This window comes from Melozone crissalis, unplaced genomic scaffold (assembly GCF_028551555.1).
Source record: "Melozone crissalis strain CALT ecotype California unplaced genomic scaffold, PUWL_Pcris_2 ptg000005l_1, whole genome shotgun sequence".
Taxonomy (NCBI): Eukaryota; Metazoa; Chordata; class Aves; order Passeriformes; family Passerellidae; genus Melozone; species Melozone crissalis.
The window spans coordinates 42,374,793-42,391,542 of record NW_026535783.1 but is presented as its reverse complement, the minus strand read 5'-3'; the positions used below and the strand labels follow the sequence as shown (position 1 = coordinate 42,391,542).

The 16,750-nt window shown below is 39.2% G+C and overlaps 2 protein-coding genes across 2 annotated transcripts in view; both read right to left on the bottom strand.

Moving 5' to 3' along the window:
- Positions 1-4,758: 4,758 nt before the first annotated feature.
- On the bottom strand, positions 4,759-6,506 carry CER1 (cerberus 1, DAN family BMP antagonist). The gene is made up of 2 exons (XM_054289158.1): positions 5,979-6,506; positions 4,759-5,052 (listed from the first exon to the last, which is right to left on the bottom strand). Exons 1-2 carry the CDS (start codon positions 6,504-6,506, stop codon positions 4,759-4,761), a joined length of 822 nt encoding a protein of 273 aa, XP_054145133.1.
- Positions 6,507-16,491: 9,985 nt separating this feature from the next.
- Positions 16,492-16,750, bottom strand: part of FREM1 (FRAS1 related extracellular matrix 1) — a 56,514-nt gene continuing 56,255 nt past the window's right edge. Inside the window, exon 36 of the mRNA XM_054286988.1 lies at positions 16,492-16,691. Within this exon, the coding sequence (XP_054142963.1) occupies positions 16,492-16,691 (200 nt within the window). The remainder of the gene's footprint in view (positions 16,692-16,750) is intronic.

Sequence of the window (16,750 nt, the reverse complement as noted above, 5' to 3'; positions counted from 1 at the left end):
TGTCAGGGAATGATTTCAGGTGAGCTGAAGTTGGTGGTTATATACCGGATATTCAAGGAGTTAGGTTTAGCACAACTGAAAATGCAAAATATTTATAATTCATTACCAGTGTTTCCTGTTTCTACTGGTAAAGTGTCTGATGGAGGACCCAAAGTAGCCCCAGTTCCACACCTCTTAGAAATGCACCATCTGGCACAGCAGATACTTTCTGAGTACATTGTGCAGGATCTGCTGCTCCAGATGGAACCCTGCAAATCTATGAGATGGGATTCATTTGAAGATCCTCACAGAGTTAGCTGATGTCATTGCAAAGCCTCTCTTAATGATTTTTGAGTGGTCTTCGGAATCCAGAGCAGTCCCAACTGACTGGAAGCTGGAGACCATTGTCTGGTTTTTAAGAAGGGCAAGACAAAGAACTTACCTTGCAGAAGACAGAAACCTCAAGGTCCTGTTCATCTCACTTCAGTGCCTGGTAAAGTTATGGTGATTTTTCTGAGGGGCATTGAAATACTCCTGAAGGACAACACAGTCATTGGTCACAGCCAGCATGGCTTCATGAGGAGACAGTCCTGCTTATCAAACCTGATTTCTTTTTATGACAAGGTAACACACACAGATGACCAAGGAGAGACAGTTGATGTAATCTTTTTCGGCTTCAGCAAAGCTGTTGATGCTGTCTCTCACAGGATCGTTCTGAAGAAAATGTGCAGCACACAGCTGGATAAACACATCATGGGATGGGTGAGCACCTGACTCACAGGCACAAGGGGTTACAGTGAATGGGGAGACATCAGGCTGGGGACCTGCCACTGGTGGGGCTCCAGGGGGCTGCATCCTCAGCCCAGTGCTCTTCAGCATCTTCATAAATTACTTGGATGTAGGACTGGAAGGGATGCTAAGCAAGTTCCCAGGTGATACAAAACCAAGAGGAGTTGATGCCCTTGAAGGCAGGGAGGCCCTGCAGAGAGGCCTTGACAAATCAGGGGTCTGGGCAATCACCAACCATATGAAGTTCAACAAGAGAAAGCAGTGCCGTGGAAAGGCACCTGGGGGTCCTGGTCAATGAAAAGCTGAACCTGAGTCAGCAGTGCCCTGGCAGCCAGGAGGGCCAACCCTGTCCTGGGGGGCACCAGGGACAGCATGGCCAGCCAGGCGAGGGAGGGGATTGTCCTGCTCTGCTCTGAGCTGGGGCAGCCTCACCTCCAGTGCTGAGGGCTGGTTTGCTCGGCTGAATATGAGAAAAATACTAAGTTATTAGAGAGCATCCAAAAGAAGCCAATGAAAATAGTGAAGGGTCTTGGAGGGAAGGAGCCATTATGAGAAACAGCTGAGGTCACTTGTCTGTTCAGCCTGACTGAGGAGACTGACAGAGACCTCATTTTGGAAGACAACTTCCTTGTGAAGGAAGGGGGAGGGGTAGACGTTCATCTCTGTGGTAACCATTGACAGGATCCAAGGGAATGGCCTGAAGCTGTGTGAGAAGAGGTTGAAGTTGGATATTAGGAAAAGTTTCTTCCCCCAGAGGGTGGATGGGCACTGGGACAGCTCCCCAGGGAAGTGGTCACAGCAGCAGCCTGACAGTTCCAGAAGTATTTGGACAACAGTCTCAGGCACATGACTCTTGGGGATATCCTATGCAGGCTCAGGAGTTGGACTCAATGATCCTTGAGTGTCCCTTCCAGCTCAGCATATTATGATTCCAGACATGATTAGGCAGCTGGCAGAGAGCTTCTGCCTGAGTAAGGAGTCTTGTTTTGCTCTTGCAGCAAGGAGCAAGTGAGTAAATTTAGGAGATAGCACTGCAAGCAATTTCACCACCTGCCAGTAAAAGCTAGTCAGCTGAGAGCCATGAGGTTAGTTGTGAATGTTTCATAGGCGGTGAAAAAAGTACCAAGCACAGTGTGAAGTGCAGCTTCAGAGACTTTTCCCTAGAATATATGGTTGTGCAGAATTCAATAAAAGTTGATGTAAACCTGGTTGCGTTAAATTGACACTTAAAGGAATAGCATGGATTGAAGATTTCTTTTGCTAAAGGAGTAGGAAAAAAACAGCACTTCACTTACTTTCTACACAAAGCACACCCATTTGAAAAAGAGACAGTGGGACAAATAAATGAGCAGAAGTGTAGAAACTGTGCTTGGAATTGATTAGAATTTTCAGAGAGCTCTGCAACTATGGTCTTGTTCTGTAAGTAGGTTTGCACAAGAAGTGCTCTAAAATAGATCACCTTAGCAGCACTTATCAGCATAGCTGCATTGGAAAAGCTTTCATTACAGAACACATGCAAGCTCTGAGCAGACACAACTAGGATCTGTTGCTATTGTGTTACTACTGAAAGCATTCATATAGTGATACGGATCACACCCCTCACCTTTCTAATCCACAGTGTTCTGCTTGTAGAGGTAATCATTATGCCCAGAGAGCAAAATCTCTTTAGGCCCTCGATAAAATATATTCCTAATTTGGATTTTTTAAATGCTGAGAAATCTGATCCAATTAACACTTTGATTGATTTTGCAAAATACTGTGCTAATTACATGCAACCAGTCATTGCTGAGTTAATTAAACATGCATCCAAAAAACCTACAGCTCTAATCTAATTAGCAATTACTACAGCTGTCATTACCTCTTTTCACCTACTTTTAAACTGTGCAAATTCACACTAAGAATCTCATCCTGCAAACTCCTTACATGAATAGCTTTCTCTGACTGCTGTAATGCTTCAGCACAGAGAGGAACCTTTAAAAATTGGGCTGAATACTTTGCAGTCCACAATATAGCTTCTATTCAGACATCATTATGATAAACTTATACTATATCCATCAGTTTTGTCAAAATTACAAGATTGGAAGATTTTTCTTTTTAATTGACGTGATTTTACTGGGAGTGGTTGTAGATCCTACCTTCAAGTGGTTCCTGCAAATCTAAATGCATACTTGCATTTCAGAAAACAAAAAAAAAGTGGATGAACATTCTTATATATTCAGACAGCTTTAAAACATGTGTCAAAAATTCTGAGTAAAACATCTCAGAACACAAGTTTTTTTCAGATTAAAGAAAATCATCAATAAGGAGAAAAGGTTTGTGAACTTTAATGCTGTGGGTTTCTTCCTTAGGCTTGATTAAAAATGTACACCAATTTTCACACACAATACAGGGATTATAAAACCTTGGTATCTAGTTACTTGGAATGGCATCATATATAGAATATAAACGGCCATATATAATTTTCACAGCAGTCCTTCATATAAAAGAATAGAGAGAAGACTTGCTTGAGTTTTAGTACACAATTTTTATTATTTAAAAACAGGTTTATATGTAATAAAAGGTAGCTGTATACTAATCTTTAGTTCATTCACTGCAAGTGACCTGCAAAAGGAAACAGCTACACATCCAGTATCAGAATATAATTCAGATGAAATTTTTAGTAAATATTCAACTTGGGCCTTGGACTCCAAAGCCATGCTGCGCATGTTTTCTGAAAGAACATTAAGATATTTCTAATTCCATTGCAGTTCAAATACAAGGAATCATTTACCCCAGCCCTTGGGTCACAGCATTTGACCTTGAATAAGCTAAGTCAGTAGTGATTTCCAATACCCTAAAAAAGAGCTTGGACAGTTCAACAACTGCAGCCCAGATCTGAGAGCAGATTTCCAGAGGACTGAAAAAACTGGCATAGAAATATGCTGAACTCTTCTGCTGGAAGCTGATCTCTGTCTGGTGTGCCAGGTCTGCAAGAGGAATCCAGGGTGAAGCAGCTGGAGAGAGCCAGAAAGCCAGTAGTTCAGCTAATAATCACTATTGCTGTGTTGCCTAGCAGTAGACTCCAGTGCTTCCTAGCAGGGCTCTCTCAGCTCTTCCTGTAAAGTTGTTAAGGTATTGCTGTAATGATAAAGCCCTCCTCAGATTTTCTATCACACAAATGCCTTTTCTGCTTTAGTCTAAGAGTTGAGAACATTATTTAAATTTTATCTTAGATTCAGTGACCATGTAAAAATTAATCAGACTGGAAAATGTGCACTGTCTTTCCACAGTGAATTTAAATAATAACAACACTGTATTTATCTGTGATGTTTTCTGTAGGAGTATGGCTTTTTTTTCCTCTTTCTGCAGTTGAACACTTTAAGTAAAAATAAAGGTACAGAGTGAATGCAGGCATGTGGAAAAGACAGCAAGTGGTTTCTATGGCAAAATACCCCTTGCCATTATCTATTGATGTAAATTGTGTGGTATATTAGTTCAGTGAGAACTGAACTCCAACTGAGCTCAATCAGCATGACATTAACTAGTCGCAGCTTTCTATGTACCTCATGTCCATTTATGTTTTACACTCTCCAGCCATTATCTTTCTGCAAAAGTAGACCTGTTTTTGTAGGGAATAGACTAAAATCTCATCTTTGTTGCCAATAGAGCTATATTGGCACTCCTCACAAGGAAAGGCAAAGAAAACAAGTCAACATTCAGGTTTTGCACAGATAAATCATGTTAATTCAGTCTTTGTTGACTAGCATCCAACAAACAATGATAGGATTTTAGTTTTCCCTTGTTAAAGACCTTTACACATAAGCCCAGTAATTTCACCTCATTTTCCTTAACAGCTGCAAGGAAACATTTGTTACACTTTAGGTGAAGTATTGTTGAAACAGAAATCATGTAGAAAGTCTACATTTTTAATGTTTATTTGTACTGGAGTGATGTCCACTTGTTTTTCATTGGCAAATTCTTATGATCAAGTTAAGAGGTTCTTTGCGCAAGTTAATTGTGTTCATGCATATTTTCATAAAAGTCTGACAGTAGAGTCCCAATCACAGGGTCTTTAATCTTCCGACTTTCACATTTACACTCTTCTACAATCATGATTTCTTTCACCACTGGAACAGAATCAGTGCAGTTGAGATCCAGGCGCTTCATGGAGAACTTGCTGGGCAAGCAACGTGAACAGAAGGTATAAAGATGATCTTCTGAACCAGGAACATGAAAAGAACTACATTTTCCAAAACACAGATTATTCTGCACTGTCACCTTCTCACAGTTGTTATGAGTAACACCCTGAAACAGAAAGCAGTTTAATGTTTCTGATGCAGAAATTACTCCATGGACTTTGCTAGAAGGCATGAGCAAAAAAAAAAAAAAAAAAAAAAAAAAAGGGACAAAAAAACCAAAAAAGCTACTGCACTTTTTCCTTCTCAGAACAAATAGTACAGGTTTCTAGGCAACATCTGTATGTATGTATGTCTGTGTGAAATAAATTTAGTTTTGGATGTGAAAAGACGTAGTCCTTGACAGAAAGGACAGAGAATTGGTTACATGGTTACAGAAACACTGAGAATTGATGGTGATTTACAAGGAATACAGCACTTTTACCTATACTGTTTGCTTGTCTTAATGTTACAATGTGACAGAATGGCTTAATCTATGCATGGGACAATTTACCAGTTCTCTGAAATTCTTAGCATAGAGTTAGACATAAGAACCGGTTTTCTAATTAATACAGAAGAAAACAATCCTTGCTTAGGTGTAAGAGAACAACCAGCTTTTCCTGTAAATACTTGTTCTGAGAGTTTCTATATGCACGTGCGCACACACACACACACACACACACACACGTATATCTATACATATATGTATATATTAAAAGAGAGAGAGGTCATAATTCAGATGTACAAACCGTGGAGATATATATTTATTGAATGGATAATTACTCGTCAATTTCCTTCCTACTTAGACCATGTTGAATGTCTGTGCATAAAAATAATAAATAACTCTATAAAAATTGAGTCTGTGGCTTTCCAGTGCTGCAGTTCAACAGTTTGCCTCATCAGACTAAACTTTTTCATCAGAGTCTTTCAGCCACTTTTGATCAAGTGTTCTGAAGGCCTTTGACTAAGTTACTTAAATAACCCACGTCCCTTTAGTTGCTAATTACAAGAGATGGGGGAAAGGCATATTTGTTGACCTTGGATGCTTGTTCTTACCTGGGCAAAAGGCAGGGTTCTGCAGTTTTCTTGGTGCATTTCATTGGTCTTGATTGGCAGGACAACCTCTTCAGATGCTGAATTTTTCTTTAACATGAAATGGTCCCAGAATTTCTTGGCATCTTTTCTGTAGGGAACTTCAGATTCTCTCTTGCTGGAATAATGGGATGGAGAGAGGTTTTCCACAGGAGAGGTCTCTCTGGATGCAACCCAGGTTCTTGGGGTTTGGTCTGCATGGAGTCCTGCACTGGGAAGTATGAATCTGGACATTTTTTTCTCTTCTTTCTTCTCACTTCCAGATGCTGTCTGTGGAATTGATACAAAAAAGCTTGGTACTTTCAGGGTCTCTTCAACTCCTACTGGGTTCTCACTTGTCCGCTCAGGAGAACTTTGGCTTTCAAACAGATTTTTGTTCAGGTAGAGAAAGTGCTGAAATGGCGCTCTGCTTTTCCTTTGCTGTGAATTTCTCTGTAGCTCTGTGGCTCCAAGACATGAGAGCACTAACATCTGAAGCAGAAGCAGTGACATGATCCTGGAAAGGGCAACCTTGTAGAGCTGCTGCTTTTGCAATGAATGTAGTATGCTAGCTTTATACAAGAGGTTATGGCAGAGGAGAGCAGGGCTCAGGAGAGACCCTGGTGGGGCTAATTGCATTCATTTACTGTAGATTACAATTATGATAGTGAAGTTTGTGCTAATGAAACTCTGCTTTCAATCTGAGTTATGTGTATTAGAAGCTCCTATCTGAAATCTAGTAACCCAGGATGTTGTGGAGGACAGAAGGAGTCAACAGGGGGAAATGTTTGGATAAGGTGTCTAGTTTAGGCTGAGGAATTAAGTAAACATTTGAGGTTGTGTATTAGAATGTTCAGTGTGGTCTCCATTGTTTATTTTGACTTTCTATTCCATACAGCCAGAGACTGTCAAAACAGGGAGTGTTATTTCATTACGATAGGAAAAGGCAAAACAGTTGCTGAAACAGTAAGTTCAATCTGGAGACTGTGTTTTCAAAAGTTAAGTCTAACTTTGGACTTTCAGGTTTAGGATATGACCCAAGGTCTGCATGACTAACAGACTGCTGCTCAGACAGTCAGAGGAATCTGTCAGGAAGCACTAGTCCTCACTTCATCTTCCTCACAGCAGGTTTGCAGCTGCTGGAGTACAGACATGCCACTAGCACAGAGCAAAAGATCTTAAGGTGAAGAAACTCTGCTTCCTGGGTTTTCAAAGATTCTCTTACATCCTGTTCAGGCACCAAAGCCACTCCAGACATCCTGTCAAGTGATAATGATAAATGAATATTTAAATAAAATGTGTTAAAAATAGGTATTTATGATTCTAGCTATCAAAGTCTCAACAGGATTACCTAAAGACTATTAGACCTTAAAACAGAGGCATCTTTTGCATAATTACCATGTTATGCAACATGTAAGAAAAAATAATCTGCTAGAACAGCATACAGAGAAAAGCTTTGGGAGAAAGAAAAGTTATTTTCAATAAACATTGCAAACAGTGATGCCAATATTAAAATACAAAAAATAAATTCTGCTTCAGATAATTTGCCATTTAGGTATGCTAATCTTCACAGCTCCTGTTTCTACAAAACTCTATCAGAAGACTCTAAAGTTTGTATTATTCTTGAAAAATTGTGTGTACTAGATGTATGATGTTACTTTACTTTGATTTTCAGGGAATTAATTTCTTGCCTAGAACTGCATTTTGATTCCACACATCATATTTGTGTTCTCCAACAATTTGAACTGAAGCAGTTGATTTTTGTAGCTAAAATACCTTTTGTCTGATGTGTATTGGTAACAGTCACACAAAACTATCCAGCAATGTCTTTCAAACATGAAATTTTTGAAGCAAGATACATATTTGCAGGTCATCTAAGGATGTCTCTGATGATGCACAGATAAAAAGTAAGTAAATTGTAGAACTGGAATGATTTGGCTTCCCAGACTACCTAAACTAAACTGGCCTGGGTGCACTGTAACTGTTAACAAAGAATGTATAAAAATCTTAGTATTGACATATATATAGAAATGTTTTGCTGCTAATGTTACATTATAGTGCAATGGCAATGAAAAAAGCCTCTTCAAGATCAGAATCCACTCCTGTCCTGTAACATACAGCAAGAAGAGAAGCCTTTGAGACCTTCAGATGTAAATGTAAAAATTATTATTTACAGAAGGGTAGGGAAGAAGACCGAAGCAAAGTGGTGTCAGCAAGTCACTCTGAAAGCTGGTCTGCAACCCAAAGGCTGATAAAAGAGCTCTCTTCACTACTAGGTCAGGCCAGTTCTAGTTCCTGGGGTTGGGATGGTGTTACTTAAGATCTGATGAGACCAAAAAGCAGCATGCCAGCTCTAGTTCTGCTAAGAAAGTCTAACACTGTTCCTTCATGCCTATAATATCTATGGCTGCTTTCCACGAGGCAAAAGTGGTAAGATATGGGACGTGGTACATCTGGGCGTGGTTTTCAATATCTAAGTACTACCATAATCTGTTTTGAAGTCGGCTGCCTATATAACTGTGTAGAGGCAGCAGGTCTCTCCTTAGCCTCTCTGCTTAGGCTCTCAGGAAGGCATCCCAGTTCAGACAGCAAGCTCAGATAGTCATTCTGAAGTTAAAAATAGCAAGCATTTGCAAGTCTCTTTGTGGTGACATTGACTGCATAGACCAATAATTGACTACTGGCATTTGACTGGGTACATAGTCATTATGTTCCAAATAGACCTAATCTCAGCTTTCTACAAAAAAAAATGCTGTTTCTTTTCTAAAAAATTGTTTTCCTGCCTGATTGCCCTTTCATATAAGTATAACATGTTTTCACTGTTTTCTAGTTATTAAATCTTACAGCTATATGCAGCAGTGTCTTTCAAGCAGGCAGTAGTTTACCTTCATAGTAGCAATTTATTCAGGACATTCTGTTTTCACTAGAAATAGTCACTGTGAATGTTTGCCCATCCTTTTAAAATTGTCAGGTCTATAGATGATGAGTGCTATGCAAATGCAAAATGGTATCATTCATTTGTTTCAAAGCTGGAGTTTATTCAGTCATTAATGGACATTATCTGCACTGCTAGTTGATGCCTAAAAATAATTCTTGGGCAGTGCTTGAATTATTTGCCTTCTGTTGAGCTAAATAGTCTCATCATACCATGATTGATGATAAAATCATTAAAATGGATTATATGTATACAGTCCAATTCAATATCTTGTAATTTTTGAAGCACATCTGATGTAGACAAACTTGTATCCAGCTATATCTTTCACAGACCCCATATGAAGACCTCAGAACTAATGAATTATCGCTATGCAGTTTATTCTCCAATAATTGTACTTATCAAAGAAGGCCATCTGTGGTCTTTGTTTTACTGAGTTTCAGGGAAGCAGATCACATACAGACCACATGGGAAATTTTTAATTATGAAAGCAAGAGTGTCTTAACAAGGTATGAGAGAAAAGAACAGGCAATAGGTTTGTTTAGTTTTGTACTTCCAGCCTTAGTTACTCTACATCATGAACTCCCCTATGTTTCAAGTCCTCTGTTGCACTGTTTCTTTCTCTACTCATTTATATTTCCTTGTTAACATTTCTCTGTTTCTTTTCTGTGTTCTGGCAACAGAACTAAGAACAGCATTAAATTTTCATACGGCAGCCAAAATGAAGGTGCTCTTACTTTAGAACATTTTTTTATGGCTTCAGTGGGACTAGTCCTTTCACATGTATTGGACCACGTTCCCCTGGCTGTAGGTACATACAGAGGACACAGTGGGTGATTCTGTCTCTGAATGGTACAGGCACTTATGTGCTGCCAAACTGACAGTGTATCCAGTTCCAGACCCAGCCTGATGAGTTCTCCTGGGTCTGTAATTGATTGCAGCAGATTGCTAAGGCATGGGACAGGGAGAAAGACACTGGGAAAACCTGTGGGACAGGGAAAAAGAGTTTGGGCAAAGACAATCAGTGTCAGGAAGATGCAACTTCCTAGATTGTTGCGAATAATTTGAGAGACACAGGTTATTCACTGAAGAATTTGACACCACCACCAAAATTTTTGTAATATAGTCCAAGGAAGATGAACACAAGATTTTTTTTAGTTAATACAAAAATAGATACAAACTTATCTTAAAATTTCTTCTATATGCATGAAAGGATATTCTTTTGCTCACTCTGATTATATGCAATTCTTCAGATACCAGATTCTTAATCACAGAATCACCCTTTCAGTCATTAGGGTTGAAAGGAACGTCTAAGGATCATCCAGCCCAAACCTCCTGCCAAAGCAGGGTCACCTAGAGCAGGTGACAAAAGAGTGCATCCAGGTGTATTTGGAGTGTCACCAGAGAGGGAGACTCTGCAGCCTCCCCAGGCAGTTGTTCCAGTGTTCTGCCACCCTCAGTGTAAAGTTCTACCTCATGTTGAGATAGAATGTCTTATGCTTTAGTTTATGGTCACTGTACTTAAACCAGTTTCTGGGCACCATTGAAAAGAGTCTGGCACCATCCTCCTGAAACCCACCTTTGAGATATTTCTGTGTATTGGTGAGATCCCCTCTCAGTCTTCTCTTCTCCAGACCAAACAATCCCAGCTCCCAGAGTGTCTCCTCATGAGAGAGAAGCTCCAGACCCCTGATCATCCTTGTGGCTCTCCACTGGACCCTCTCCAGTAGCTCCTTGTCTCCCTTGTGCTGAGGAGCCCAGAACTGGACACAGCACTCCAGCAATGGCCTCACCAGGGCTGAGTGGAGGGGGAGGATCACCTCCCTGACCTGCTGGCCACACTCTTGCCAATGCAGCCCAGGATGACATTGGCCCTCCTGGCCACAGGGGCACTGGTGGCTCATGGACAGCTTGTGGTGCACCAGGAGTCCCAGGTCCTTTTCCACAGAGCTGCTCTGTAGGAGGTCAGCCCCAGGCTGTGCTGGCACTTGGGGCTGTCCCTGCCCAGGTGCAGGACCTGGCACTTGCCCTTGTTGAGCCTCACCAGGTTTCTCTCTGCCCAACCCTCCAGCTGATCAAGGTCCCATTGAATGGCAGCAGAGCTTTCAGGTGGATCAGCCACTGCCCCAGTTTGGAGTCACCAGCAAGCCTGCTGAGGGTGCCTTTGATCCCTTCCTCCAGGTCATTGACAAGTAAGTTGAATAAGTTTGGTCCCAATATTGATCCCTTGGGAATATCACTATCTGCAAGCCTCTTGCTGGACTCTGCTGCACTGATCATGACTCTCTGAGCTCTGCCTTCAGCCAGTTCCTGATCCACCTCACTGTCCATTCCTCTAACCCACAATTTCCTAAGCTTACCTATGAGGATTTTATGGAAGACAGTGTCAAAAGCCTTGCTGAAGCTCAGGTAGGCAACATCCACTGCTCTCCCCTCATCAACCATCCTGCCATGCCATCGCAGAAGGCCATCACATTGCTTAGACATGATTTGCCTTTGGTGAGTCCATCTTGACTACTCCTGATGACCTTCTCTTCTTTTATGTGCTGGATCACAGCTTCCAGAGTGATCTTTGCCAACACCTTTCCAGGGATGGAGGTGGGGCTGACTGGCCAGTAGCTTCTCAGGTCCTCTTTGTTGCCTTTTCTGAAGATGGAAGTGACACTGGCTTTACTCTAGTCATCAGGCACCTCTCCTCCATTATTTTTCAAAGAAGATGCAGAGTGGGCTTAGCAACAACATCTGCCAGCTCCCTCAGCACCTGTGTGTGCAACCCATCAGGCCCATGGATTTGTGGTTTTGTCTGCCTAGCCAATCTCTAAACAAACCTTCAGTGGCCAAGGGCAAGTATTCTTTTCTCCAACCTTCCTCTCTTGCCTCCAGGGTCTGGGATTCCTGAAGGATGGCCGCAGCAGTGAAGTCTGAGGCAAAAGAGGAATTCAATTACTGTGCCTTCTCTATATCTTCTATCACCAGAATGCCCACAATACTCCTATAGGTCTCCCATATAACCTCTCCCTTTTTCCATGTTCCATAAATTTCCTGTTTGAGATTTGCTAGAAGCTTTCTGCTCATCCCTGTAGGTCACCTGCCACCATTGTTTGATTTCTTGCTCATGGGGATCCATTTGTCTTGAGCTGGGAGGAATGCTGAATACTGACCAGCTATCCTGGACTCCCTTGTACCTCTAAACCATGGGAATCCTCCTATTAGACGCTGTTGATTCGGACTACTTCTGATTGAAAAAAAGACATTACCTCAATGCAAAAAAAAAAAAAGTCTTGGGAACAAGAGCTATTTTGTTCATATCATTTAAGTGTACTGACACTGAGAACAGTATTTAAGTAACACAGAGTTGTCCATACTACAGTTAGCGTAGCTTCTTAAAGGGTAACAAGGGAGGAGAACTTCCTCTGAAGAAGACTGAGGTTTCTGAGGGACAAGGACTTTTTTCACATCGTTATTTAAATCAAGAATCATATTTAAATAATTTTTATAGACTGGCAGTCTTGCTTGAATTCATTCTTCTTCTTGTATATCTGCTTGCAGACCTATACCTTTTCTTAGATTTATTTCTCAAAATAAGCAGCATTTTGTCTTTTATGTGGGGTTAACTTATGGTACAAATGTCCTTATAGCATTGACTCAATAATCGGCCCAAACAGAAGTAAAAACTGATCAGAAGCTGATCAGAGTAAACAGTAGCTATATTATGCTGAACTATAAGGGCATTTATATTATAAATTTATATTATTTATATATAAAATATAATATATATCATATTAAAATATAATTTATTTATTTATGTCTATATATGATATATATAAAATATAAATAAATCTAAATTATAAAATCTTATATTATGTATAAATATTTATAATTATATATTTATATTATACATTTATATTATTTCTATTAATAACTAAAGTCATTATCGCTAGAAAGTAAGTTTTTGTGCAATTTTGAAATTAAGAAATTCATATTCAATAAAGTATGTTTATGGGTTTTTATTAACACACATTACAGAGTTAAACATGACAATATATATAGTGTTTTGAATAGAAAAATTACCATAGCACAAACCTTGTGATGTAAATAATGCAGAATCACCAATAGTCACTGAATTTTATGCATAATTCTCTCAAAGTTATTTTGATAATTTGAGTGAATAAAGGCTTGAAGTATCCATATGTAGGAAGAAGATCTGGAAAACTTTTCTGATATTTTTCATACTAAATACTTGATATATGTATAAAGTTAGTAAAAACTCAAGTGTTTTAGAATACTTTGGTTCAGAGCAAGTGCTCCTGTGACCTGTTGCCTATCCATTTTTTCCACAATCATTGGTTTTGAGTTAACTACCTCCCTGTAAAATTGGTGTGAAATATTGACATATTTAAAAGATATTTGACAGGGAATGAAAGTGTTTAAAAGTGACAAGCACACACAGTGCTCACACAGCCCATCCCTGTATATAAATCTAATATAACTGCTAGATTCTTTTCACTTAGCATCTTGGTTCTGTTGCTGTTGGGTATGTATTTATGGATAGCTCTGGTGAAATAAATCCTTTGATTATCCAGAAAGTGTGGCATCTACATGTGAACACCAGAATTTCATGCTCCTTTTTCTTAATTTCAGCCTTTTGAAATACTCCTCATATCACTCCTCATAGTGCTGATCCCCTAAATACTGATTTTTCCTGGAGTTTACTCAGCATCTAATTCAAAAATGCTGAAGATGAAAAAATCCCCAAAGCTCCTCAGAACTGTAGGCCCATCCATTTCTAAACTTCTTAGAAGCCATAATTTCCTATGTCAAGAGAAAAAAAATATTTGTGCTTTCCCTGATTTGACTGTGTTTTGTTCTTTGAACTCTAGTATCTAACAATGACAATAAAAGATGTAAAGATCTGTGAAAAAATACCTATTTAAGGACAGGAAAAATAAAATTTATTAATTAAATGTTTGGAGCAGTTAATTGTATTGGAAAAAAAATCAGCAGCCCTTCAGGGCAGAAATATACTTTCTCTGCAATATAAGAATTTTAATTTCATTAGTGTATTGTTTCAGACAAAACTAAGCCAGTAAACTCATGCAGTTCACACAACTAAAAATCTGTTGTGTAGTAAAATTTTCATGCGCAGAAGTCACTATAAAGTAGTTCAAATGAAGTACAGAAAACAGAAAACTTCCCCTACTCTCAAAAGCAAACTTGAGGTCGCTGTTGTGTCAGATGGCATGGGTCATTTATTAGTTACTGATCAAGTAACAAGCACCTTTGTCAAAATCCCCACTCTGTTGATATCATTAATTTATTAAATAATTGGGAGAGGTATTTGAATAATCTCAATAAGTTTTATCAAATTAGCACCAATAAATTCCACATGTTTTATTTTAAAAAGGCCCTAAAAAAATCAAAGTTTATGTTAGTCAATTTTCCCTGGAATTCCAGAATACACCACTGAAAGATACTGAGAGTGCTTTTTTAGATGCTTTGTTTTTTTCTGTAATGAAAAATTTCAGGAATAAAATGAGGTCTAAAACCAGATATTCAGGAGTACTTGGTTTGGAGACAAGTAGCATATCTATGTTGACCTAGAAAACTCCTTAAACAAAAGAGTTTCTGTCTAGCAAAAGTGTCTAAAAACTTCTCACAATTATTACCTTTAAAAAATTTTAAAATAATTTTTTAAAAAATTAAGAAAAAAATTTAAGAAAAAAATTTAAGAAAAATTAAAAAAAATATAAAAATCCTGGAAATATTTTTGTCTGCATCTGTTGATAGCAAGAGAAAAGGTGAGGAGGTTCTGTCCCCAGTATGTTTTTTCTCTGATTCTGCAATGCACCCATATTTATTGGCAGCAGTCCTTTCAGGGAGGCTCTTTCCTGTATACAAAGACTGTTCAGCTGCTCACGTGTTGATATAACTTGTTACAGGCAAGGAGGAAGGATGAGTAACCCATGCATGACAAAGGCAAAGAGGAGGAAGATATAACCCCTGAAAGTGTCCTTTAGCTCAGAGAGCAGAGGTGATTCTACTCTGTCTGTCTCTTGCAGGACTGAGAAATTGGTATGAGTAGCCCGAGAAGGAGGTTTTGCAGCTCTGTTGCAAAACTGATCCAGAGGCTGGCTGAACAGATGAGCAAGGGCGATCAGCTGCCAGCAGCAGGCAGGCAGATGGGAAGCATGAGGGTTCATAGGTGTGGGGCAAATTCACCCTATTCACTTCCAAACCAGCTGCCACACACTGGCTCCTATTGAGAGGAGATTTAATATTTGTTTTTTAGGAAGCCTATGCTTGGATCCTCATTTCATTTTTGTTTGGGTTTTTCATTGTTTTTGTTTGTTTGTTTGTTTTTGTTTGGTTTTTTTGGTTTGGTTTGGTTTGGTTTGGTTTGGGTTTTTTTCATTGGTTTGGTTGACTTTTCTGGGGTTGGTTGGTTGGTTGGTTGGGGTTTTTTTTTTTTGTAATTTTAAGGCTGGCAGTAAAAATTTCAAAAAGCAAGCTTTTGACGGGTAAAATATAAATCTACTATATTGTTACAAAATGGTTATAGTGCAACTGTATTTTTCTAAAATAATAAGTTCTGGCCCGCTGTTTTTTTCCTATTAATTGCTGAGTTTTAAGCTATTCTTAGAAATAAATCTGGATTTTTAAAAATTATTTTTAAAAGCCTCAAAATCCCTAATAAGGACTTAGATTAATACTTTTCAAAAGCCATAGCTGCTTTACTATGAAATATGTCTCATGATTACATTGGTTTATACACACATCTAAATCCTATTGATGTTCATGTATCAGTGAATATCCCCAAATAATATCCTAGGATTAAGTTGTGGGTTTTTTTAATAAATCATCATTTGCTGTAAGACTTGATTTAGAGATGTCCCATTATTTAATTACACTAAAAATTACAACACCATCCTGCAGTTCCAGGAAAAAAAAAAAAGAAAATTTTGCTTAGGAATGTGAAACAGATGCAACTCGGTGTGGGCAGATCCATTAGGTTCTGAAGCTGGCCTGGGGAGGTAGAAGAAATACGAGGCCTTGCTCTTGTTAGTACTCTGTGACCAGGCAATGTCCAGCCATTGGTACTTTTGTAAGATGTACTTGTGTATCCACCAAATAAACTCCAGTAGTTACATGACATCACTCACATCATCACCCAACTGTCTACCCTTATTTCCAGCCCCAGCAGCATTCCTCTTTGTGTAACTGCAGAGTAAAACTTCCTTTAAGAGGCAAGCAAATCAATTGACATGGTACTTTCTTTAAAGAAAAATTACTTTTGCTCAGAAGTGTGATGAAAGCCTTGAGACCCAGCTCTTTGGTATAAAAATACTCATAGGTAAGTGGCAGATCAAAGTTTTTGGGGAGATTTCAAAACCTTAACCTGGGCTTAGTTTTTGCATCTGATCTCTATACCTTCGTCAGTTGCCAGTGCATCTGCTCCTCTGGCAGCATATAAAATAAGCCCTGCTGATGATTAGAATGGTTTTCTAACACAGCTAACATACTGAAATAGCATGAATGTCCATATTCTTTCAGAGGCAACTCCATCCATTACAACTTTCTTGAACATATATAGCTGTTTGGTTTGACCTTCTTGCAGTCAGTTGCTTGCCATTTTCCTCGCTTCTGCACAAATACACAATTTCTTCCTCTCACTGAAAAGTGGTAGGAGCCTCTTCTCCAGTTTATGTAGGTTACAGGCTCTCCTCCATTCCACTCCCAGTGTCCAGGATTGACTTGGTCATTCAAACCTGTGTGAAATCAGTAAGACAAATCAGTGGTGTTTATTGTCACTGGAGCCAGATGCCAA

Coding starts and splice junctions, on each gene's coding strand:
- CER1 (XM_054289158.1), bottom strand. CDS start 6,506: ATGTCACTGCTTCTGCTTCAGATGTTAGTGCTCTCATGTCTTGGAGCC. Junction 5,053..5,978: donor GAACCCTGCCTTTTGCCCAG/GTAAGAACAAGC, acceptor TTTCTGTTTCAG/GGTGTTACTCATAACAACTG.